At 42.9% G+C, this 27,078-nt stretch overlaps 1 protein-coding gene across 2 annotated transcripts in view; it reads right to left on the bottom strand.

Annotated features, from left to right (window-relative positions):
• CCDC91 (coiled-coil domain containing 91) overlaps positions 1 to 27,078 on the bottom strand; it is a 356,615-nt gene that overhangs the window by 3,190 nt on the left and 326,347 nt on the right. The window contains exon 13 of one of the 2 annotated variants that reach the window (XM_045073381.1): positions 1,498 to 1,723. The exons of the other annotated variant lie outside the window; for it this stretch is intronic. Within the exon in view, the coding sequence (XP_044929316.1) occupies positions 1,619 to 1,723 (105 nt within the window). The 3' untranslated portion in view covers positions 1,498 to 1,618. Of the gene's footprint in view, positions 1 to 1,497; positions 1,724 to 27,078 lie in introns of those variants that run through there. 2 annotated transcript variants of the gene reach the window in all.

Genomic DNA, 27,078 nt, shown 5'->3' with positions numbered 1-27,078 from the left:
AATGTACCAATAGCACATTTAAAAGACACACTGTTCACCTTTTTATTTTCAAGTTTTGCTTTCTTTTTCTTCTTTAGTTTTTTGGTTTTTTTTTTTTTTTCTTTTTCTTTACAAAGTCAAGCAGATAGCTGGAGGAGGAGCATTGCAGGCGGAGGCAACATGAGTGAGTTGGCCCCTCTCCCTCCCTCCAGGAGGAGCCCCCCACCAACGCACACTCATACGTTCAACCTTATTAGGAAGTGTCGTGTAAGTGAATAGCTGGGGATAATCTGGAGAAGCCGGAGGATTTATACTGGAAAGAGAATGGACTTGAAGTTGGAAGTTGAAAGTAGGGAAATTTCAGAAGGTATTAGGGAGTCATGAATATGAAACGTGATGAATAAGAGGAGAATGGATTTGGACATTTTGCTACTTCTCTTGGGCCTGGAAAGGTAGTTCATCTACACAAGCGCCACCTTTGACTGTTTCCTGAGAAACTGGGCAAAGACATGAACTGGTTCCCATTACTTTTGGTTTGCTTGTTGGGCTGAGTTCTATATGAGATGGGGCCATGGCGCTTCCTAGTTTCATGTCTGTCCGTACAACCTTCCTCTGTCTCTGAAACGTTCACACTCAATAGGGTGTTGCAGCATGGAGACACTGTCACTGTCATTGAGATGTAATCTCTGTTTTCCAAAACACCTCCTCCTCCCACGCTTTGCACTGCTTACAAACCCTCATGCATTGATTGCTTCACGGTAGCTTCCCCACCACCGAGGGAACCAAGTATCTCCAAACTCTTTGCTTGGCCAACTGGATGATGAGACCATAGCAGCAGAGGTCTTTCAGCATAAGGTCTGGGAGTCGGAAGTGCTTTTTTTCAGATGGCAATTATAGCCCCTCTGGGATATGCAGATAGAGCTGTTACGTTATTCAGTAGGCAATTTCCCCATTCTCCCTTCCCACCCTTTTACCAACGGATAAAGAGATAACAGTGTGGGTTTCAGGCACCAGACAAGAACCTGAGAGGAAGAGGAAAACAGCAGCACTGATGGATACGATTCACCTCCCACCAAGAAGGATAATATGGGGAGGGAGGGGGAGGAGGCAGTGGGGGAGAAAAGAGATGAGTTTGTGACCCCAGCCTCTTTGCTTTTAGAAAGAGGCTCTTGCTCCCAAATATTGTCTTCACACTGCCTGCAAGCCCACCAATCAGAAATTCATTTAGGTTAATATTCGCATATCCTGAAATGATTAAGGAGACCACCATTTGGTTCAACAAACACTTGTTTAGTTCCTGATTATACTGAAGCTCATGAGAGAGTAAGTACAGAACCATACTTTGGAGCCCCCAAGTAAAAAGGGCAAGTGCAAAGGATAGACGATCCTTGCGAAGGATGCTGACCACTTTCATTCTGGTCGCAACGCAGAGTCCTGAAGTCAAAGAAAGCCAGGCCAGTGATGTGACCCCTGGATCTGAGCCCTGGCCTCAGGCAATAGTACCTCCAGGGCTTCCAAAGCTCCAAACTTGGTTTTCTCTTATTCTGTAGTACCAGGCTATCAGCTCCTTCATCTTAGATATTGGGAAAAGCAATGTAAATTTCCGTGCAGGTCCCCCCATGTATCCTGGGGGGTGTTTTCAAATTTCATCCAGCTTATATGACACCAAGAAGTATTGTGTTCTCTCTCCCATCTTCAAGGTCAAGAATTTGATTCCTGGTTGCTGAGAAAAGCCAGATTTCTCCTAGAAGGAAATATTTTTGTTAGAGAAGTCTGTGTCAGATTATTTCGTCTGTTAACAGCAGAACCAGAAGATAATGAGGACTATTTGACAGAGACTAGCATTGACAAATGGTACACATTTTTGAACTCATTTCAAAGTACAAACTCCTATTTCATTTCATTTTCTAAGGCTCTGAATAACTTATAGACAATTTAATTGCCTGTATTTGGAATAGGGAATTCCTAAAATGCTGAGTATAATATTTGGATTTAAAGAAAAAGACACCATAATAGAGGCCATTGTTCAAGTAAGTAGAGACAGGTTCATGTATTTCAAACCCTGGATGAAATATAAAGAAGATCATTGAGTTCTAATTCGAAAGAATTCCACTGAAAGACTCAGAAAACAATCCACTGAGAGAATATGAGACAGAATTATAATATTTACTGGACCGTTGTTTGCTAAGAAGCATTTATTTTATATCAATTTTTAACAAGACTGAACTGTCAGATTGTTTAAAATTCCGTCGGAAAAATTTGGATTATCACAAAAGTGTTTACTCTTTTATTCTTCCATGTATATTGGATTACTCATGGAAGACAACGGAAAGAATCTGAGAAATGCTGGTTTTAACAGCAACTGAGACTCCATTTCAGAAATATTATAGACTATGTAAACGAAAGCAGTTTTTGGACATGTGTTAACGCAGCCGTGATACCACCGGTGCAATGTAAGACACCAAGAAATGAAATTTTCCAGCACTATCAGCAGAGATTATTCCTTGGAAGATGATGGTAGAAGTGAAACATGCTTCCCCTATAGCAACCATGCTTGCATAGGAAAAAAAAAATTATCATCTTGTTTTGCTAAATATCACCATTAGCTCCAGCAGCATGACTCAGAGTCTGTTTAATAAAATAAGACCTTTTAAAGTCATCCTGGAACACTGGAATTATCACTTATGAAGACACTGCAGTCATATATAACTTAGATCACTCGCTGAATAGACTTCCCTTAAAAGCACGTTTAGGACGAAGAAGCCAAACTTCCTCTTGGTATTAAAATCACCTTTGATCATCCATTCTTTTTTTTTTTTTTAATTTTTATTTATTTATTTGACAGAGAGAGAGATCACAAGTAGGCAGAGAGGCAGGCACAGAGAGAGAGAGAGGAGGAAGCAGGCTCCCTGCTGAGCAGAGAGCCTGATGCGGGGCTCAATCTGAGGACCCTGAGATCATGACCTGAGCCGAAGGCAGCGGCTTAACCCACTGAGCCACCCAGGCACCCTGATCATCCATTCTAATACCAAACAGGCATGTCCACCTTATTTTTTTTTTTTTTCCTGTAAGGTCTGAGTTTCAGGGGCACAGGTAACTTGTAACAATGCAACACTTCTCAGCTGCACGAGGACACCCCGGGGGGGTTGGGGGCCACAGAATGCGGGGTCCCGCCCCCACCGCGGCTGCCTCGGTGTACCACAAGCGGGGTACAGAAGGCATTTCTAACAGGTCATGTTGACGCTGCTTTCCTGGGAACCGCACTCTGAGAACTGCCGCACTGAAGGACTCTGGGTGGGAACTGTTAAAAGCAATTGTAGGAAAAAAATTAATCTTACGTGTGGGTCAGGCTGGTATTGTGTAAAATGAAGAAAAACAAAAAATGAAACAGGCCTAAGCTTCCCCCTAAAGGCTCATCGGCCTCTCTGTGACGGCTGCCTCCAAACAGAGCCCTCCGCTTCCTGATTTCCCTTCGCTCTTTCCTACATTTAGTTCTCGGAAGTGCTCACAGAGCCCACTAGCTTCATTTACCCTACAATGTACATGGAACATAGCAGTTATTCCTTTCAGGGGACCTTTGCATTTTAACAGGGATCAAAAATCTAGACCCAATAAATGAAATCTGAACAACGGAAGGCATCACTGGGTCACATGCACACTCCATCACCCGCATTACACCACAGTGGTCTGAAAGTCCGACCCCTCCGTGTCACTGTCCCGTTTGAAGTCCTCCATGATGACTCTGCTCTTAGAGGCGAATTGTAAGTGCTTAGCAAGACTTTCAGGCTTTTCTTTTCTTTTCTGTTTTTTAAAGATTTTATTTAGGAGCACCTGGGTAGCTCAGTCAGTGAAGTGACTGCCTTAGGCTCAGGTCATGATCCCGGAGTTGCAGGATCGAGTCCTGTAAGGGGCTCCGGGCTCAGCGGGGAGTCTGCTTCTCCCTCTGACTCTCTCCCTCTCATGCTCTCTCTCATTCCCTCTCAAATAAATGAATAAAATCTTTTTAAAAATACAAAAAGTAAAGATTTTATTGATTTATTTGAGGGAAAGAGGAGAACAAGTGATGGGGAGAGGGAGGGAGGAAGAGAGAGAAGCAGACTCACTGCTGACCAGGAAGCCCGATGCCGGGGCCATCTCAGGACCTGGACTTCCTGGCTTTTCAACCTATGCCCCTGCCTACAGCTCTACCTCAGCAGACACTTCTTCCTCCTCGCACTTTGGATACAATACTGCACTACAATTTCTCTGAAAATGTTATTTTCTCAGGATCAGCTCCATCATTTGGGGGACCCAGTGAAATAGAAAAATGCTGGACCCTTTGGCCATGATTATTAAAGAAGTTCAAGACAGCAACTGCAGAACATGTATCCGGGACCAGAGGCTTCCGAACACGGAGCCCTGTGTGACTGCCGGCCACACACCTGCAAAGGGGCCCTGAATATTCCAGGGACATTAATCCCTAAGTCACCTTGGCACATGTCTTGAGGTATCACAAAGAAACCCGTCAAGATGTGTTATTTCCTTTTGCTCTGAGTCAGTATCTCTGGACTTGTTGAACTTCAAATGCAAGAAAGCACATGACCCTCATCATGCCTTTACTCATTTTCCAGGAAAACTCTGATGTAGCCAGAGAGTACCAGGTACTACTTTGACCCTGGCACTGACCTGTCATAATCTCTCCCTCTTTGGTACCTCTGTAAGGTACTGTTCCTTCCTCCAGAAATGCCACTCACCGTGTCTCAGGAGAAACTCCCTTACCGGGCTTCAATCTCTTTTGTATGAGCATCTTATTCACTAAGGCTCCAAGCTACGCCAAGGCATCTCCATCTTTGTGTCTGTAGAATCCAGCACGATGTCTGGATCGGAGGAAGGACTTCAGAATGTTCATTAAATGAAAGAAGGGAGGTCAGGTATCCTAACCTTGTCCCCTATTTCAAAACCAGTTTTGTGGGAGAAAATCATTTCTAAAGCTGAGAGGTAGCTTAAATGTGACTTAGTCTTCCCGATTTACGAGGAATTTACTTCTCGTTACTTCTCCTACCACGAAGGGAGGAGGCAAGAACTGAAATCCTGCATCTCTGGAACCTAATGGAAGAGGGTGTGACACCCCACCCCCGGCCCCGCCCCGCAGAGACGTGTTCGGTCCTGCTCAGTGGAGGAATCGGACACGAGAGAGTTTGAATCATCAAGGATGCCTTTCCTAGACTGGCTTCATATGGGAACTTCTATTGTTAATTCAAACATCAGGAGCTGTCTGAGGTCTGCAGTCTGCTCTCCCGGGCTGATCTAGTTTGTGGCTGATGTCAGTTTTTCGCAGCTCCCCCCACCCGCAACCCCTGGGACTTCTGACTCCGCACCCACGTTCTCCCGTGAGTGGGTGGCAAAATACCTTACAAGCTGAAATTCAAACCGATAAAGTCTGCTTTTTGTAAGTTTATGGTTTATCTATGAATTCCGTGTACCCAAGCTATCTTCATCCCTGGTTGAGGCAAAATTTGAGCATTGGCAGGATATCATATTTACTTAGGTATTTTGCTCCAACTTGCGGGCATATACTATTCTGGGCACGTTATGAGAGAAAATCCAGGAAGCTTTTTTTTTTCCAGTATAATCTTTTTAGTTGTTTTTTAGCCATTGGTATATACTCTGTCCTTGCAAGCACTGGAGGATTGAAGCAGCCTCTGGTCTTATTTTTTGGGGGGCGCGATGGGGGGAAGAAAAGAAAGCCCATTGTTCCTGACTTCTTGGTAGATTGCTGCTTCTTTCTTCTTTCCCTTCCGTGTCTCCTGAAGCAGGTGGGCTTTCACTCCCTCTGAGTGCCTCCAACCCTTGGAGCTCACTAACGAGCTGGGACCAACGGTGGTCAGGTTCAGATATCGATCGCAAAAGACAAAAAAATTTCTCAGCATTAGATGCTTCTACAGCAGACATAGAGGCCTGAATCGCCATTCCGATGGGCACGTCTGGCAGCCTGCTCGGAGAGCAAATCCCAGGTTGTCTATACCACGGTGCAAGTCATGGAGTGGCAGGGAGCCCGTGAGAAAGTCTTCATGGAACCAGAAGTGGGGCTCAAGGGCAAGACAACTTTACCCATTTTTTGGATGTTAAGGGTTCAGTATTACTTTTAGCCCGTTGAGTGGACTTCTTCATTCCTTCATGCCAAGCTTGGTGTGTGCACTCCCAAATCCCACTCTTGCTTGTTTGGATACTCAGTTGCAATTGCTTTCATAGACATAGAATCGGGACCCTCAGGGTTGGCAGGGGGTTCAATTGGTTGTGCAGTCTGTCCCTTCCGACAGCTGAGTCTGCTTTACCGCCCCATACTACCTCTGCCTCAACACTACCCAGGACGGGAATGGACTACTGCCCAAGGTCACCCACTTCGTCCTTGAGTAGCTCTTTCAGAAATACCTTCTCTTCATAAAACCAGATGTCACTTGGCCTTTCAGATTTAAATGAGATTATTTTGAATTCTCATGCCTTATGCAGGAAGCCATTCACAAGCCTTTCAGACTCCCTGTCCATCTTCGACGTGTGGGCAGGAGGCTGTTCCTAAGTGTCCTGGCCACCTCCCGCCGAGGCCGATCACTCCGTGTATGGAGCCCTCTCTTTTCTACACCCGTCCTCCTTTCGGCTGTCACCTTTTCCCCCTCCACTGGGCGGTTCTCTGCTTTTCCTGCTGGGACATTCCACGTGAGCCTGTCTCAAACACAAGGCTCTGCAAGTGTGTGTGACATAATTAAGGCACTGGCTGGGATTAACAGTGTGGCGACCAGTCAGGTGAGGATGAAACAATATGCATTTCTATTCTTCAAAACCTCTCAGCTACCTCATCACCAGGACCCCACTTCCTGGCCCTGTTTCTCTATAGCTTCCACATCCCACCATACGCTGTGGCCCCTCTTTTCTTCTAACTCTTCTCTCCTTCTGTCAAATTCCTTGTCCCAAATTCTAGTTAACTCACTCTGTAGAGAAGTTTGGTTTTGCCTTTATCTTCTAGACCTTGACCTTGGGACCTTATGGCCCAAACCCAGGGCAGTTAACCAATGTGTTTTCCCAAAGACAGCCCACTCCCTAAAAGTCTTGTGCCAGATGTTACCCTGTCCCTACACAGTTACACAAAGTCCGGGTCTGACTCCCTGTCCATTCTCTCCAGTTCATTACAACCTGCCCTCCCTTGGCAGGCTTCTTGCTCTCGAATCATTGCTATGGATGGGAAGAACACAGGCTTTGGAATGAGACCAGAATCTACTATTCATCAGTGGTGTGATATCCATTGGGCTAACTTTTCGAGACCATCTTTCCCAGCTATGAAGTGGTGATAATTATGCCATCCACAGGATTTGTTTGAAAATGCGATCTTCTGGTACATAATAGACACTCAGCAATTTTTATTTACTTTAATTAAAGTAAAATGAAATGGAGACCAGGTTTAAACATCTCCCAAGCAGACAGAACCGTTTAAGCCAAGTAAGCAAAACTCAATCTGGCTTATTTTTAGGAGCATCCATGGAACCTACTTAAGGTTATTTCTTATAAATGCCACTGATAATCATCAAAGAATCTTAAAACATTTTCCTAAAATGGTATAAGATAAGCACTTTTAACCAATCCCCTGCCATCTGGAAACCCCCACTATAATAACCAATCATTGTGAAGGTCAAGTAACTTTGTCATTGTCATTTTCTAAGCCGTGCCAGAACATCGTGCCCTTGAGCTTTATCGTCCTGGGTTTGAAGTGCCCCTGATTGTGACCAGTCCGTCTCTCACTCAGTCAAATATTCATATCAAGTCAAGCTCCGTAAATTTTCTTTTAACACTTCCCTTTTCCTTGGCCTCAAAACCCTTCAGCAGTGGTGTGGAGGAACCCTCTCCAGACAGGTTTGTTTGTTTAGACGCCCGGCCCCTATCTCCTTGCTCTCTTGGCTCTCTTGGCATTTCATCTGGTCCCTGCTTTCATCCCCAGCTTTGGCTTTCATTACTCAGTCACTCCCACTCCTATGCAGAAGGGAAAGAAAATCTGCTCCTGCCTTTTCCTCTGTGTTACAATTCTGACTAACCTGGAAATAGCTTTGGAGATGACTGAGATCAAGTTATGGCTCACAGGTATAACTGAGCTGTTTCCTAATTTCCAAAGGGCATCAGAAGTGCTGAGATCACTGTGAAGATGACCCCTCTTTTTGTCAGAGAGGACTGAAGGAAACGCTGGCCTCCGTACCTCTTTTTTTGGCATCTCGTAAGTAAGTGCCTCTGTCCTCCTGAAAAGAAAACAGGTCAAAGATGCCATAATGGCTCTCACAACCCAAATCTCACCAACATACAAGGTTTATGTATGGTATTGACCTACCATATAGGTTACCGGAACCTCAAAACTAACTCAGCCTCTGATGAGGTGGGAGTCTCCAGGATGGGAGTTACCAGAGAATGGACCCTCACCGACTCAGCCAGGCAGACACTCCAGGATGCACATCTCCTTCAGATCTGGCGATTCTTTGGGTGTGGGGGAAGAGCTGCATGTTTTCACTGGCGTTTTCACATCAGAGAGGCATTCTAAGAGAAAGCATCCTGGTTGAACAGCTTAAAAGGATTGTCCTATAAGCAATTTCAGATGAGTTACTTGTCTCTTTGCAGGTCCAGATGCTCATTTGCACAAAAAGTATAAAAATGAATGCCAGTATTAGCTGGAAACCAGGTCTGGCTACTGTAACAAAAGTCAGAATAATTGTGACTTAATAGAGGCCGGATTTTTTTTTCTCCCTCGTGATACGGTCTCAATTCAACCTGTCCAGAGCTGAGAAGGCAGCTCCCCAGTTTGGGACCAGGCTCCCCGGATGCTGTTTGGCATCTTCAACACTCATCTTTCACCTCAGGGCTAAACTGTTCTCAACTCTTGCCAGTGAAAAAGGAGAAGGGGAAGCGGAGGGCGCAATCTTTCCCTTTTTCGGGTGTGAACTGCAAGTTGTTTACATCTATCTGCTCCCATCCCATGGGCTATCACGCAGGCACGTGGTCCCATCAATCTGTATCACCAACGGCAAGACAGAGCCTTCAGCGGGATGCCACGTGCCCCGCTAAGATTCAGGGCTTGTCTTGCTGACAAAGAAGACTCTGCCTGCCTCTCTGCCTACTTGTGATTTCTCTCTGTCAAATAAATAAATAAAATCTTTAAAAAAAAAAAAAAAAAAAAAAAAAAAAAAAAAAAGAGAATACATACTCAAGGGGAGCTAGAAACTATCCTTACGGTTTCCTGTGAGCTTCTGCTAAGAGAGAGGTGGAATGTTTGACAGAAAGTCAGGGTTCCATTGGTAGTAGTTAATGTGTTTTATTTTGTTTTTTAATAATAGGCAAAAATTTCGAGCAGTGGATTTTATTTCAGTCTTGATATAGAGACAAAAGAAAAAGGTATGTGTGCCTTCACACTTTCACACAGAGACTCCCAGGGTGGGTCTGATTAAGAATGGCGAAGGTTTGGGGATAAAGTGACCGTCACTGCCCTGGCCTCCTGGTCCTGCTGGGTTTTAGGGAGTGAAGGCTTGGCCCCTGAGTGAGGCCTCAACCTTGCCCCATCTCCCAGCCAGTCCTGGTTAGGTTATTGCTGGTGGTGTGTGTTGGGGGAATCCAAATTGCATTTCCACCTTAAAGCCCAACTCATTTCTTCAATTCAGGCATTTGGGTTTCTGAGGAATTTCATCCCCTTCTCCACTGGTCCAAACATACCTCATGAACAAGGCTCCCCAAAACATCACACAAAGGAATGTTACCCACATCTCTTGTGTACACTGCCATGCGGCTCTCATTATCTTTCATGCAAGGATTCTCTTTTCCTTAAGTTCTAAGAACAGGAAAGGGGGGCACCTGGGTGGCTCAGTGGGTTAAAGCCTCTGCCTTCAGCTCAGGTCATGATCGATCTCAGGGTCCTGGGATCGAGCCCCACGTCGGGCTCTCTGCTCAGCAGGAAGCCTGCTTCCGCGCCCCGCCCCCCCCCCCCCCCCCCCCGCCTGCCTTTCTGCCTACTGGTGATCTCTGTCAAATAAATAAAATCTTAAAAAAAAAAAAAATAAGAATAGGAAAGGGCAGAGAAGGGAGGGGTGGGGGAAGGGGACAGGGTAGGATACGGGTCGGGGAGAATAGGAAGCCAGTAGGAAGCGATGCCAGAGAGAGATACATCTGGAATAGAAACCAAGCCAATAAGCACACACGCCCGTGGGATTCTGCAGTAATGAGTGGTCAACACGGCAGTGCTCCCTCGCTCCAGATCTAAGAAGATCTAAGACACATCCTACCGCACTGGGAGGGAGACTTGATAGAGGTGGTAGGGGAAGAGGGTGAATCACGCATCATTTCATGCTTGGATGACTCTTATTCAGCAGGACACCCAAGAAGGACATACCCTGAGTGAAAACTTTCTTGACATTTTGGCAAACTACTAAGTTCAAAGATAGCGTTTCATGGACAATGAGAAAAATTTCAAACTAAACTGCGGAGCAGTCACCCTGTGGTATACTATTTTACGATAAGGAATACTATTTTACAGTAAGTGTCTTTGGTGCTTTCCCTGCCAAAAAATGAAGGAGTCTGACCAGTTAGAGCAGGACTCACTAAGGGAGAAATTTTCACATGGACTCTTTGACTAATGATAAAATAAGAATATAACTCAATGTGAGAGATTCAAGGGATCTAAGTGGGTTTTTTTTTTTAAAGATTTATTTATTTAAAGATTCAAGGGATCTAAAGATTTATTTATTGATGTGTGAGAGAGAGAAAGCACACATCCTAGTTAGGGGAGGGCCAGAGGGAGAGAGAAGCTTCAAGGATACCCCACACGGAGCATGGAGTCTGACAGGGAGGGCTCAACCTCACGACCCTGAAATCCTGACCTGAGCTGAAACCGAGGTCCGACCTCAACCAACTGAGCCACCCAGACACCCTTGGAACACAGTGTTCTATAGTTGAGAAAGCTTCAGATGTGCTTGGCCATACGCTCAAACAGTGGCAGAACCACAACTAAAACCTAAGCATTGGAGGCTCCTACGCCAGTGAGCCTTGTCTGGAACGTTCTGACATCAGAGGAAGCTCTTATTCTGTAAAGAAAATACCTCCTGTGGGAAATCATTAATATGTCCTTATGCTGATTGTATCAAAAAAGGATGAGACCTGAGATGGTGAAACAAATTCTAAGGGTATAAACAATGTCATCCAACTGTTGTATAATGACCACATTCCGGAGGAGTTTTCGGAGTGACAAACGACTTCAAATAAACATTTGGTTCTGGCGGCACATTTTGTAAGTGGCTTTAGAGGAAATGTGGAACGCAGAAGAATGCAGAAGAGACTGGTGATCTCAATAGGCTGGGAATGAGGAAAACCCTCTGTTAAATAACGGGAATCGAGAAAATAAGGTAACGTTTAGGAAATCCCCCTTCCTATCTGAGCGAGACAGTGGGGACTGCCTAGACTCAGGAGATTGTCCTGTTAAGTGAAGAGCTGCTCCATTTGACCCAACGCCGTGGCAGGGATGAGCGTGCACATGCGGAGAGTGACAGGTGACCACCGCATCTGTAAGGAGAGCGAGGAGGAGCTGGCGGGCAGTGGGCTATGGGAAGCAGCTGAGGGGAAAGCACACTGCACAAGGATTCAGATGACTCGGGTCCCAGTCCTAGAGCTGTTACTAGTTGTCCAAGCTGTGCCATCGCAGGCAGGTTACTTAAACTCTTTGGATGGGCTTCAGGTTCCTACTCAGAAGATTTTGCTTCATCTTTGCCAGCTCTAAAATTCTGCTTTCCTGGGTTCACTTTTCAAACACCTATAGCAAAGCTTCCCAAACCTCCTACCTGAGGCACCTTGCTTCCCCCCCCACCCCCCACCCCAGGGCACATGTGGCAATGTCACAGCTGGTTGTCACAAGGTGGGAAGGTGCTACTGCTGTTGGTGTGTGATGGGACAGGGCAGGGATGCTACTAAACATCCCAAAATACAAGGGGAGCTGCCTACAACAAAGACTCATACACCCCCAAATTTTCATAGTGCTGAGATTGAAAAACACTAACAAAAGGACCATATAATGACAAACCCATTTCAACCAATTACTGTCATGTTGCCAAATTACTTTTTGAAGAGAATTTGAAAATTTGGATTTTTATGTAAAATATTCCCAATTAAAGATATATATATATATATATTATGCTCTAGGAGCCATATAAAATGGGGCCTTAGGACAAATCCTGTCAGCAAGCTATTGGTTTCTGAAATCTTATTTAGCCACATACTGTTCAAGTAATTAGTGTAGCTTAACTGAAAGCGCAGATTCTTTTCATCTGTGTCTGATTATCTGAGCCAGAGCTAATCAGGTCACAGTTAATCCACATGTGTGCTCACACACGTGTGTGTGATGGAGTGGAAAAAAACACTACACGGAGTGTCCAGAGACGTTCCCACTACCATCTGGGTAAGGCTGGGGTCAGAATCCTTACATTTTCTGAAAGAACACACAGGATCTCCATCTTTGAGGAGGGTATCGATACCCTTTCTGTCTACTTCTCCAGGTTGTCACAGGGTTGTAGTATCTTGGAGCTAGAAGAGAACTTCAGAAATCACCTAAGACATAGTTACACCCAGAGAGGGGACACGATTTTGCCCTTGAACCCAGTCGGTCAATGGCAGGCCGGCTCCTGAGAAGCCAGTGTCTTGGCTCCCTGTCCCCGGGTTCTGGGAGAGTGAGGCGAAGGCAGGTGGTGTGGGCGGGAGCGCCAGATGTGTCTCTTCCAGAGGTGGTCTGCCAGCACTTGCTTTGCCAGCTGTGCCTGAGCTACACCAGATGTGACCCAAGAATTAGATGAGAGGGATGGGAAAGCACCATGGAGCCTGTAAGCGGCTGCCCTGTCTCCGAGACAGAAGGCTGGTATGAGCGTTCGTTTTCCTCCCATGTATGTACAAGCGCAGGCAGCAATCTGGCCAACAGCAACGCAGGCGCCTGGTGCTGGTCCTGGGGAGGGCTGAGCCCTCAGCCCCGGCACTGGGCCACTCTGAGAAAACCAATGCAAAAGCCAGGGCTCTTCGTGGGCCCCTGAGAGGAGCAGTGTTGTCCCAGGGCCACCAGGAGTGAAAGTGCAGTGTTCTTTCTGTATTCCTGGAGCTGGTGCGTCAGGAGTGAAATCCGCCAAGGTTTAAGAGGGTTTAGGGACCTCAGAACTCTTCACCCCACCACACTCCCTCTCAGCAACTCAGATGCATTCCTGCCTCCTGCAGGGTTCTGGCCCATCTGGCCTGCGGGGCTCACAGCAGGACAGCAGGGCTGTCTCCGAGGCAGCGCAGCCCATGCTCCCGGGCTGAGGCCTCAGAGCCCTTCCATCTTTGCTCAGCGCGACGGAGAGGCCCGAGTTTTTGGCATCAGCATTCAGAGCTCTTTTCTTCTTACTTAGTGCAAAAAAACGAAAAAACGGCTCCCACGTCCATTGTGAACTTGGCCACCAGTCTTGCAGGCCGCCTGGCGGGTGAGATGGAAGGTGCTGATGCTGAGGCTGCCCCGGCAGGTTCCACATTTTTTAGGGTAATGATAGAGTTTTTGGTTACTTACAGGATGTAATTATAAATACACATTTGCAATAGAACCAGCCTGATGTGCTTAGTTTCCCATGAATAGCACACTGCACTTTGGAAGTGCGCCGACCGCCCCTCTGAGGCCCTCCAGCCGGGATCTCTCTCCTCTGATTTTCCTTCATTCTTCCAAATCTGTACCACTGACCGGGGAAACACAGACCCTCTTACTCTCATCCCTTTATGTGTGATTGCAGGAAGAGCCACCTACTCTCCGTTCTACCCCATACAAAGTATTAACCGTGAGAAATATCCAGACTTCTTCTAGCCTTTTTATTCCCATCGTGTAGGCTGATGTGTGGCATTTACTAGATTCCCAAGAAGTATTCAGTGCACGTTGGAGACTTGCAGGGTCAGGGACCCCATAAAGAGCATCTTGCTGCCACGTGAGACTGATAGACAACTTTGAAAAGTCCGACATGGGAATAGCAGATATAAAGGCCAGTCACTAATGAAGTTGGAAGACAAACAGGACGAGAGGCCACTGAGTGTCATGGTGTTGACTGAGTGGGTCCTGGTGCCCGAGGCAGGCCTGTCACTGGCAGGGAGAAAACTGCCTCCCAGGAAGCGTGGAGGCAGGTTCTCAGGTGGAAGCTCATCTCCCACGGGGAGAAGGACAGAGTGACGCAGAGGTTACCCTGGTGAAGCCTCCCTCTGTAAGGAAGGCAGCCTGAGAAGTCGGGGAGGGCTGTTCCCCCTTCACAATCAATTTTAAATGATAACAACATCCAAGCTCCTTTTTCAAATATCTTTGTCAAATTTCAGCACACCTCCTTCAAACCTTATCCACATCCCAACACAATCTTCTGGCCTTACCGACTCCTCCTGACACAGGGAAAGCAAGAGTGATTTTATAACATCGTCAGATGATCATATTATTAAGGGTACACTAACATTTCTTAATTTATTAACTGAACTAAAGCATTTCTTCAGTGGTTGCATTGGTACAGACTGTCAATCGGCCACCTTTGCAGAGATTGGGGAGGGCCTGAAGGAGGAATGGCTCTGAGCTGAAGCCTGGCTACCCCACAGAGACTGGCCAGAGGGGCAACCTCTGTGTGAGAGCTTAATTAGGCCGGTTCAGGGGGTAGAATCAAAGCTGTCACCAACTAATTATGTATGATACAGTGGCTAACTGAATGTCATAATAAAAATTTTTTAAAAAGTAAAAAATTAAAAGCTATACCAGACTCTGTTAGGCTAAGGAAGCAGCATTACAAAGTTTATAGTTTAGGTTTTTATTTTTTTCTTTTCTCTATATAAAAGACTTAATTTTTTTAAAGCAGTTTTTAAAATTTAATTTTTTTCAGTGTTTCAAGATCCATTGCTTATGCACCACCCCCAGTGCTCCATGCAATTCGTGCCCTCCATGATACCCATCATCAGGCTCACCCAACCCCCCCACACCCCTCCTCCACAAAACTCTCAGTTTGTTTCTCAGAGTCCAAACTACAAAGTTTGTAGGGGTTCATCTCCCCCTACAATTTCCCCCAACTCACTTCTCCTTGCCATCTCCCAGTGTGTCGTCCAAAGGCAATACCAAGTACCATTTAAAAGTAACCACTAGGGGCACCTGGGTGCCACCTGGGTGGCTCAGTGGGTTAAAGCCTCTGCCTTCGGCTTGGGTCATGATCCCAGGGTCCTGGGATCGAGCCCCACATCGGGCTCTCTGCTCAGCAGGGAGCCTGCTTCCTCCTCTCTCTCTGTCTGCCTCTCTGCCTACTTGTGATCTCTGTCTGTCAAATAAATAAATAAATCTTAAAAAAAAAAATAGAACTGCCATCAAAATCCAGCAATCTTGCTTCTTGGTATTTATTCAAAGGAATTGGAATCAGGATTTCAAAGAGATACTTTGCACTCCCATGTTCATTTCAGTGTTACTCACAATGGCCAAAATACAGAAAAGTACCTAAATATCCAATGATAGGTGAATGGATAAAGAAAATATAGTATGTATATACAATGGAATATGATTCTGCTTTAAAAAATGAAGAAAATCCTACCATTTGTAACAACATGGATAGACCTGGGAGACAGTGACTAAGTGAAATAAGTCAGACAGACACAGGAAGACAAATACTGTATGATCTCACTTACATGTAAAACCTAAAATAGTCAAACTCAGAGAAACAATGGGTATATTTGTGGTTGTCAGGGGCTAGGGCTAAGGGGATATGAGGAAGTGATAATTAAAGGTTACAAAGTTTCATTTATATAAATAAACAAGTTCAAGAGATCTATTATATGGTAGTAGATGATGATGATGATTATAATAAAGATATCATTATTATTATTACAAAGTAGGTGGGAGGAAAACTTGCGCCATAATGGGCATGTCTATGGCCTAGAGGATGGTGATGGTTTCATGGGTATATACTTACTCCAAACTCTTCAAGCTGTAAACATTAAACATGTATAGACTTTTACATGTCAATTATACCTCAGAAGAAAGGAAGAAAAAAAGAAAAAGAGAAAGAAAGAAAAAAGAAAGAAAGAGAAATGACAGAACTATGAATAGAAGTGAGGCCCTGTTATCTCTTCTTGACCATCTCTTCTTCTACAGAATCCTCTGAAAAGTTGGCAGTGACACAGTGAGGAGGAGGAAGGAGACCTCTGTCTCAGGGGAGTAGCAATTAGGGATGGCTCGGAAACAAATATAAACTCAAAAAAACTCTTCTGTTTGCTAAATATACCATTGGGAGGTAACTCTTAATAGGAAGAAAAAGCTGAATCCTGAGTCACTTATGGAAAAGGCACTGCTGCCTTCATAATTATCTATTTTCTTTTTGTGTTCTAGAAGGGGCCATCCTGTTACAGCTGCACTATATTTCTTCATAAACAAACATCAATTCAGAATATCAGCCGAGTAAGGGATGCTCAGTGATTCTCTAGTCACAGCACATTGCAGAGCTACTTCCTTTTCCTAAATTCTGTTTCTATGAATAATTTACAGAGTTGTGCAACACACAGATGATACACGGGAATCAGAATTATTGTTTTCACGTAGACCACATTGTTTCTTGCTTGTAAACTCCTTCCAACTGGCTTTGAAAAGAATATTGCTTTATACTGCTTTCAACCTAGGGGCGCTTCCTGAAAGCATTTACACCTTATATTCTGGAGACTCTATTTCTGTGCTCCTCCATCTTGCCATTCAGATGGGCTATATCAGTCAGAGTTTCTTCTTAGGGGAAAATTCCACTAGGGTACAGGAGAGTTTAGGATTCCTGTGATGAAAAGGTAGAGGCAGAAAATACAAAAACCAACTGTTTGGAAGAAATCTGGAGCATCCTAAAAGTCACTGTAATTAACACACAGCAGTTTGTAATTATTGTGAAGGGAAAAAAACAGTAAGAAAGGCTCAAAAAACACTGATGTGGTTGCCCAAGGTCCTGCCACATTAATTCAAATTGACTTAGATAGGATACCCTCAGATGGGCTGAAAACTATTTGGAAGGCTTAAAACAAAAGAAAATGCAATATAATGAGGTGGAAAAAGCCGTGGGTTTGGAGTCATTGGAGTATGGTTGGTTCTGCCATTGACTAACCGACTGACCTTTGGCAACTCATGGAACTTCTCTGTGACTCAAATTCGTAACTGCAAAACAGGATACTACCACTTAACCTTGGGTTTAAAGAATGTGTGCAAAGGTTATTTTCTGTTTTCAAATGCTGCTCTCCACACCCCTCTTTCTCTTCTTTCCATCCAGTGATAGACAGTCTCCTGCCTCACTTCCCCACTAGCCACCTGCTACCTCTTCCTGTGTACTTTCAAATTCTTCCTTAGCATCAGCCTCCAAATTCACAATTTTTAAATATTTCCTGAAGGCAGCATTCAGTGTCATTTAAAAACAACCCATTAGGATACTGATGTTCAGTTTCTTCAAATTATAACTTCAAATTAAGAAAAAATTATCCTTCAGCTGTTCATTGACCATTTACAACTTCTTGGCTCCTACCAGTAGCTAAACTTAATTTGCTGTTCAGATGCTTGTTAGAGGTGAGGAGGTTAAACATAAAGGGGCTTACTGAGGTGTTGCTTTGATAAAGCCAGAGTAATCTCTGTAATGGTTTAAAGATGTTCTCCCAGTGCTCAGGAATAATGGTCGTTACTGTTTCAGTAGGAGCTCTCAAATTCTATTGTGTATTAGAATTATCTGAAAAATTAGTTAAAAACGAAAATTTCTGAAGCCCGCTTCAGAAGATTCTGATTTGGAACATTTAGGCAGAAAACCAAGAACTTGCATTTTTCACAAGGATCCCCGGGGATTCGGATGCATGTGAGCCACCGACTCCAGAAATGCTGCAAAGATCATGTAGGCAATTCCAAGAGTAACCTGGAGTTTTGAATCCTTGTGGCTTTAAAAAAGAATATTTTATAAAGAAAAATATTTGCAAAAAGGATTTTTTGTATTAAAAAAGTGACATCTGCCATCAGAGCACAGACAGGAGTTTGGATGGTAGTTTGTTTACATGATTCCTGCGTGTCTTAGAGAAGTGAACGCATTTTACATTCTTAGCATGTAGCATTACACCACTAGCTACTCCGAGCAGGTATCCTAGGAATGAAATGCATGCAAAATAAAAACACCTTAGTCATGAAAGGTACAATAGAAACACTAATAATTATATCTTTAGTATCGATAATTTCAAGAGCTAGATTATTCAGCTAAATGAAGAAAAGCTAAGCCCAGGTTTTCCATTAATTAGTGTTTTCACCCATATAAAGTGCAAAGTGTATGTTTATCAGCACCCAGGGGTAAACCTCGGCCAGAGACAGGCTCAGGTGCGACCAAGAAACATCTACTTGATTGCTTGGCAGTTTTCTGGCAGTCACAGTAACTTAACAGAACCTGCCCTTGACTTGCTTAGTACAAAGAATTGTCAATACAATGGAATACAATGTATACATAAAATTGGATGGCAACAGTTTCTTTCTTCTTGCACTACTTAGTTTCAGACAATTTCAACCCATCCTTCAAAAGAAAGAAAAGGGAAATTACTAGTTACAGACTAGCTGGAAGTGAATTATGCCATTTTTTCCATGATCTGGGAGCCATTTTTTATTCTGTGCAAGAGAGTGGCAGATAGACCACAACTGCACTGGATTTTGGAACTTAGTGAAAGATCCACGGAAGAATGTAGTGACTTGTATCTTTCTCTCTCTGCCCTTAAACTTTCATATACACTAAATGCACGACAATGCAGGACACACACACACACCCAGTGTGTATGTGTGTGCATGTGCATGCACACCCACAACATTTTTAGATTCACACATATTTTTGGCAAGAGAAAAAGGTTTTAGTCCAATTTTCCAACTTTGAATGGTTAAACATAACCCCAGGAAGTAGTTCTATAGCAATTGGAGTGCAAAAGGTTGTATACTTATAGTGTTTGTGTCCCAGCTAGGTCTTGATAAGACACTCAAGGAAGTCATAATGTAAACAGGCCAGACTTTCTCCTAAGGCTTGTCTTATCTTGTCTAATTAAGATAGACCAGGCTATGTGGCAATAATAGAAAACTCCCAGAACTCAGTGACTTACACAACAAAAGGTTTAGTTCTCCTTCCTTTAAAATCACTTGTGGATGTAGGAGACCCTCCAAGCCACCTGTCCTTCAGGGGCAGCTCTAAGATGTAGATCCCCAATGTCAGCACAAGGTCGATGCCTCTGCTGCTCAGCACGGGAAGGCAGATCGGGGCTGGCGGCAGCAGTTAAATGTTTTGGCCTGGACACAGTACACATCACTTCTGTGAAGCCCATGATGAAGCCTGTTAGTACCGTGGTGCTGCTCCACCTCACTGCTGTGGTTTAGGAAAATATAATCTACCCGGTGCCCCAGAAACAGAGGAGAACTGGCTAGAATCAGAAGTCTATACCGTACAGATTAAATGGTTTCCAAGAAAATATATAACAGAGCAAAAAGCTTCTTTTAGGAGGGAAGAAACATAAATATAAACAAATTGATGAAGAAACTACTTGATCATAAAAGAATAACAGATCTTAGATGCTGATTGTGAAGGAGAATCCCAGGTTGAATGTATTTTTTAATTTCACTGAAGCTAACTTTAAGATCGATGTGAGTTTGTTTTAAAACAACTTTAAAATGCCATGTAGCTGATATTTTAAAGCAATCTATCTTTTGTTTGTCCGTCTATATTTAAATTAAAAAAACAAAATAACAATAGAACCTGGGATGATAGAAAGCCCAAAGGGAAGCTGATGAAATGGTGTTCTGAGGTAAGTCTTCATTCCGTCACCAAGTATATGGTCTACAATCTTGTGGACTTTGATTAAAGCAATTTTCCCTTCCTTTGATCATATACATTTTTTCCTTAAGGAATTCTTAGAAAAATGTAATAACATAATGTAAGTATGATTTAAAGTCATGCTAGGCCAAAGCTTGAAGTATTGCGCCAGTGTCCTTTCTGGTTATCCCAGAATTTCTATAAAATGGTGGCTAGGATTGAGCTGATAATTCTCTAGAATCCCTCATGGATTAAAAAGTGACTGGTCCCAAGTCTGATACATAAAGCTGACACAAGGAATTTAGAACTAAATTGCTAACATAATTTATGATCGTTTCCTCCTTAGTCACAGAGGTGTGATCAGACTTACTAGTCCAGCCATTGGAGTTGGCTAGCGATCCTTCAATGAGAAGAAGAAATTGAATGAATTTATAAGTGGAAGCCAAGCTTAAGTGTAATTTTTTTGGTAAAAGCATCTTTAATATCATAATTAATCTTATATGATTGTCATTTAGGATTGTTTGAAATATCGTCTGCTACGGGAGAGCTCAAATGCAATACTTTCTGTATGTGCTGGACTAGGTCAAGTCTGAATTCCCCTCCAGAGCTAGGATTTGATGTGTAGACAGAGCATGCAATTTTGCAATCTGCCAAGCCAGAAGAGGATTTAATATTACATTCAAAACTGTACTCAAATTGTCAAAAAAATGTTCAACAAAATAACATTGCAAATCGTACTCAAACTAGCTGGCAAAGGTAGCATGACAAAATTGAGGAATAAAGCATATGGGACGTAGTGTTATTTACATGTTTTCAGGGCTCACGCTCTGGGTGGCTCGCTATTTACAAGACAGCAGTTTCCACCCTTCCCTTCTGCTTTAGGTTTGAGACAAGGCCAAGTTCTCCATCTGACTTCATATGACTGTGGTCTAGTTCAGATTAGTATTTGTCACCACTCTTCAGAGTAGACAGGCATGCAGCAGACCGGGGGAAGAGAAGGGGAGGGAGGGAGTGGGGAAAGGGGGGGGGGGAGACAAAGGAAGCAACTCTGTTGAAGGTAAACATACCTGAGATAGTCCTAATAGTGAAATATGGAGGCTGCATTGTGGTCAGAGGCTCAGTTTAATTTTAGAGAACAGTTGAAGGAAAGAGCATTTTTGAATTCTCAAAATATTTGCTACCACCAGAAGAAAAAGTCATTCAGTAAAGCATTATTATGCTTGCTCTCTGAAGATGTTTTGCAGAATTCTAAGCTTCTTAGAAGCTAATGGGACATCTGGCTGAAAGATGACAGATCATAAATACTTTTCAAATAAATTAAGACATGGTTTCACAGAAAAGAAAAACTAGCATCCAGGACAAATGAAGCAACATAACACATGTATTTTTAAAAGCTAAAAAATGACATTCTATCAATATGAAAAGTATTACCAAAAATATTAACAGAAAATAATGATAATGAGATATTTTAAAGAACATGTAAACAGCACCTTTTTTTTTTTTTCCCTTTATGACTATAGAACATGAACCTTTATGGGTCAGACATTGTTTTAATGGCTTTACATGTATTAACCTTCCAACAACCTTATGGAATTTTCTATAACAGAGGAAACTGAGGCAGGGCAAGGTTAAATACTAAGCTGGTAAATGATGAATGTGAGACTTGAACCCAGACAGCCTGGCTCTGTCCTGCAAAAACTGTGATAAATCATGAAAGGGACGAAATCTTCTCTCAGTAAAGTTTTGCAATGGGAACAATATTGGGTATTTCCAAATTACTAAATACGTGATGTAATTACTGATGTTAATATCACTGGTGGGCTATATCAGTTACAGTTAATAGGTAAAATCTGAGGAAAGCAGCTAGTGATCCTTGGCTCTGCATTGTGATCTTTGTCTGAGATTTAGAACAGAATTGAATTACATTGTACAGCCATTTCTATTTTTCTACGCTGCAAATGTAATAAAGCTCATCACGTATTAAGTTATTGATTTGGACCGATGGTTTCCCTTGAGAGTTGATTAGAACGTGGGAGAAGAGATGTTTTTTGGAAGAACCTGTATTGTTACATGTACTTGAGCTCATCTGTCCTTTCTATCCCAAACAGGCTTTCATATGGGTTAACCTGTGTAAACTGTAGGCTACATCACAGTATTCGGTAGTATTGATATGCTTGAGCTGGGGAACATAAATCTTTTCCCCACCAGGTAAACAATAGCAATTAAATGGAATTTGGCTTAGAAGGGAAATGATCTTCCCACCACTTCGCCCCATCAGCATAAACCCTAACACTGCAAGAAGCCACAGCGTTTACTGCAGGCTTTGGTGATGTACCACTCAGCACAGTCCGGTTGCCAAGAGGCTGGGCCTCGAGCTTGTACTGAGAAAGATCATCAGCATCCTTTCAAAGGAGATATATTACAAAAGTGAATCCAAACAGATTGAGTGGCTAGATTAAATAAAAGAGGCGAATGTGGCTGGCAAAAGGAAATAGCTCCCCTTCTGAAAAGCATGGCTTTGGCATCAGGCGGTCCTGAGCTGGAACTCAGCTCCACAGTTTACAAGCTGTGATCACTGGTGAGTTGCTGAACCTCTGTCAGCTTTGGTTTCCTCTCCTTTCAAAGAACTGTTAAAAGCATTAAGTGGCTGTAATATGTCTAGCACAATGCGTGGCACATCATAGAGCTCAATAAATTATTTTTAAGTGCAAAGCTACCTCTCAACAAACTCTATGATTGGAAAAAGGGTGTGAAAAAAATATTTTTGAGAACTCATAACTGAGACATTCTTTCTCATGAATCAAAAATCCATTTTGGAAGCCTGAATCCATATTATTCAATTTCTGAATAATGACTAATTTGAATTGTTCTAAATTAAGTGAATAATGAGGTTGTTCGAAGTGTTTAGCTTTTAAATGAAAGTCATTTTGATCCTTATCATGCTCAAAGCAAACCAAGACTGATTCTATAGTAGTTCCTCAAATTCAGAAGATTTGTTTCTGATTTTGAGGATAATTTGGGCCAAAGATCAGAAAACTCCCTTCTACTTGCAGCACTAAACTAGAAATGTTCCTTCTTTTCCAAGAGTCATACATTGGTCAGATGGGTTACTCAATAAGGTCCCTTTTACCCTTTACTCATGATAAAATTAAATAACCTATCAACAGCATGGAATCCTAGCCTTTCATTAGTGACATACCTTTCCTTAAGAGTGTTTCACGTGCCCTTGTCCATGATCTCAGAGTCCTGGGGTCGAGCCCCACATCAGGCCCTCTGCTCAGTGAAGAGCCTGCTTCCCCCCTCTCACTGCCTGCCTCTCTGCTTACCTGTGATCTCTCCCTCTCTCTCAAATAAATTTAAAAAAATTAAAAAAAAAAAAAAAGGTGGAGGGAAACAAATCTATGTTAAAGATCAGGGGAAATAACCTGGTCATTGCTTCTTCCCTGGCAAGGGAATTTCTAGATTCACTCTCTCCCATAGGGTAGATACTAGTCACAGATGGCTATACACATTTAAATGAAAATTAATTAAAATAAAATAATTTAGTTTTCTCAGGCACTCTAGCCACATTTCAAGAGCTCAAGAGTCACAAAGAGCTAGTAGCTACCATATTACACAATTCACGTGTAATACACAGTTTCCATCATCTCCACACCCTCTGTCAGGAAGCACTGCTAAATGATTGACAGTAAAGGTATCCAATTATAATTTTTCTTTCTTATTGGGCATACCAAGATACAGTCTTCCTCTTTATTTTCTCTTATTCTTTAAGAGGTTTGTAAAAATACCTAGAGAACAAAACGTAGGAGCATCTTGTGCCTTTACTCCCATCTTTGTTTTCAGTTCTTCATGGGAATGGAATCTCTGCAAACGTGTAGTCCCATGTTCTCAGTTTCATGAAGGAATGAAGCACCGCCGCCTGACAGTGATCTCAGCTTGCTGAAGCCAACCTGATTGGCCAGGTTAACCGACACATTCCATCTCTCAAGTATTCCTATTAGTCGACTGAATTATGCTAGTTAGAATAGCTATTCCGCAAAGGACAGGCTGAAACAGGCACCCAAGCCAGGCAGTAAGGCCACGAATGAGATGGCTCTTTTCTACTGCTCTGGTTTGGAATCCCTTGGATTTCGCCTTTTCCCTTCCCTCACGACCATACCAGTCCCATCTTATTAATGCTTCCTTCCTTGTTATTTGTCAGTAGGCCTCATAATGGCAGGAGGGTGGGGCCACGGGCAAAGAGAAAAAAGAGAAAATACACTTTTCATGAGGGCTGAGAAGCCCGTCTCTCCTCCTTAGGAGACTCATCAAGGCTGAGAAAATGTCGGTCCTTTGCGCCCCAAGCCACAGCTATTCCTTCATCACCCTGAACCTACATCCTATTTACTTTACACCTTAACTCAGTAAGAAAAAGCACAGAATCACCTGAAGCTGCATGTTCTTTTCTAGCATACACAACTCTTGAGGATAAGATGTATGAGTACCTCAAGGGCTAGAGAAAAGGGATACCTTTTCTACTTCCACTTTTCCCACCATCATGAATAAAATTCCCAACCAATCCGGAGAGGATTATATAAGAAACTGTGGCTATTTATAATGTTGAATTCTGTTCCACAGTAAACCTTCAAGAAGAGACACTCTGCTTGGCAAAGTAATAAGAGTAAAGAGAGGCAGGCCGGTCAAAGTTGAAGCCCAATAAAAAAGAGGATGAAAAAGGAACCAGCTGGCTCCCAGGTTACAGACGTACCCATAGCCATTCATTTACCAACCTTCTCCTTGTCTTCAACCGAGTCTTGTTTTTATCCTCTGTACCTCATCCTGTTAGGATCCCTGCCCCAATGACAGAAACCACAACTGGTTACTTGTTTCTATTCCTACACATTGTTTATGTTCTTAGCCTCCAAAGTGAAACTATGAATGCATTTTCCCAGAGAGACATTAGGTGGTTCAATAAATTTAAATTTAGCTCAGGAGATCATGAGCTGTATTGTGGAGAAGGGATCATTCAGGAGCAAGAAGGGAAGAAGCAAGGGCTCACTGGGGAGACTATTTCAAAAGTCTAGGCAAGAGATGATAAAGGCTTTGGTCAGGGAGGTAGTCATGAAATGAATGGAAAAAAGTAGATGAGACTCAGGAGAAACCTTCCGGTAAAGCGGAAGGGATTGACTTTGAAGTAAGAAGTGAGGAAAAAAAAAGAGAAATGGAGGAGATGATAATGGACATTCATTGAATGGGAAATATTATCAAAGACAGAGAAAAGATTTTCTGGGTGGCAGGGGATGGCTAGTAAAACTAATGAAGAGCATTAGTTTTACTAAGTGAAGTACCACATCCAAGTAGAAATATTAAGTAGGGAGCTAAAAACAGGGCTCTGAGCTTCAGAGAACTGGCCGGCAGGCACATATTCGGTGGTCTTTAGCATTCAGACAGTATATAAAGCCATGGAATCAGATGAGATCATGCACAAAGAGAGACTAAAACAAGGAGGGCACCGGCCCTCTTACATTTAAGATTGAGGTCTATCGAACACTCCATTATGGGTTATATCGAATTTTTCAGCCAGCCTGGTAGACTACTTCATATGTGTAATAGAGAGTATGCATCACAAATTATAAGGAATAGGGAGAAAACCCTTCTCTGAACACGAGATTTCTTCAAGTGAGGAACTGCCACCATAAGAAAGAGTTATATTAGGTAGATTACTGTGACAATCTGGAAAAATTTCGCTTACATAAAAGGGAACAAATGTTACTCTTTGACATCTTCGACAACTGCAGCCAGCTGGTTATTTATCTGGATTGCTTAGAAACAATAGACCAGAGTTTCCCAAAAAAAGTCTGATGTGGTATTTCTACCTAGTTTACTTCATTTTAGAGAACAGCTGCAGACATGACAGTTTTTGATAACGAAGTGTAAAAGGTCTTTTTTCCCTGCTTTCTGAGACAAAAAGAGAAACGTGTTAAGAGGAAATAAAAGCTGTGTTGTTTAGCTTTAGCAATCTAAGAGCTCACAAACATAAAAACTATTGGTTTGCCTGTAAAGTTATAACGCAGAATGATTGCTAAAGACTAGCTGAGACAATAAGTACAATTTTACTAATTGAATCATTGTCTAACATGTTTATAGTTTAAATTAAACATTTACACTTGGGGCCGTTGTGGAAAGCAGGCGAAAAAAAAAAAGATAAAAACAGAACACAGGGGAAAATGTTTCCAAGAAAGTAATGCCTTCCACAGTGTCCGGCAGTTACTAACGTTTTATGGAACAGTACCGACACTCAGGAGCAAACGCTCAAAATGCATTACTTATAGATCTTGCCACAAGGAATTTTCTATAATCTGTCTCAGCATCTGAGCCGTGTTGAAGTCGGTGATTTGTACATTCTGTGGCTTCAGAGTTTTCTTTTTAAATCAGCTCCCAGACTTCTGAGAACTGAATGTTTGCCAGGACTGAGTCAAGTTTTCCTACCTTTTGAACGGGTTTGTTTCTTGATTTCTCTGTATTTCTCAAAAATACAAGACCAGTTTGTATCACAACTGGGAGTCCGAGGTAGATTTTAAAAGCCTATCAGATGTTTCTTGGCTTCTGTAATCAGAAGGACTCTGATACCACATTGCTCTGGACATTCCCAGCCTGACCTGCTCCCAAACCCCTCCCTTCTCCTCTCAACCACATCCCCAGCCGGGCCCTTGGGGTCTTTTACTCTCCATCACAGAATCCTGTGTGGACAATCCCTTCTCCCAACTTTCTTCTTGCTTTCTTTTTGTAACTGAAACTTCACGAACTGGGACCAGTGAGTCTCATACTTACCCTACAGCCCACTCAATGGAAAACTTTTTCTTAGTCTTAAGGCCAGGAACCCCTTACGACCATAAGAAATTATTTCACACATCATTTTTCAGATGGGCTTCCCAACTCACACTCTTAGAAGATCTTCTAAATTTGGGTAGCACATTTCTACTGATTGAGTGCTGTTCGAGTTGCTATGATATAGAGATTTAGTCATTCCAGTAGTGTTTGGAAGCACAGAATTCATTTTAGAGTACTGAGAAGTTTTGTTGAGTCCTAGAAGGCGTGTTACTGTTTCATGAGAGGCTAACTCTCCTACAGAACCCTCATTTAGAAATACAGCAAATTTTGCCTAATCCTTTAAATCAGTCGTCAGAATCTACCAGCTCGGAATTAGTCAACTTATTATACTACAAGTACAGTGATTGAGTGCTTGACTGAGATTTATTATATTACAGGTGTAATG

The sequence above is a fragment of the Mustela putorius genome, unplaced genomic scaffold (genome assembly GCF_011764305.1).
Source record: "Mustela putorius furo isolate JIRA1106 unplaced genomic scaffold, ASM1176430v1.1 tig00537227_pilon_pilon_pilon, whole genome shotgun sequence".
Classification (NCBI taxonomy): domain Eukaryota; kingdom Metazoa; phylum Chordata; class Mammalia; order Carnivora; family Mustelidae; genus Mustela; species Mustela putorius.
The sequence above is the reverse complement of the archived record's forward strand: the minus strand, read 5'-3'. Positions and strand labels throughout refer to the sequence as shown.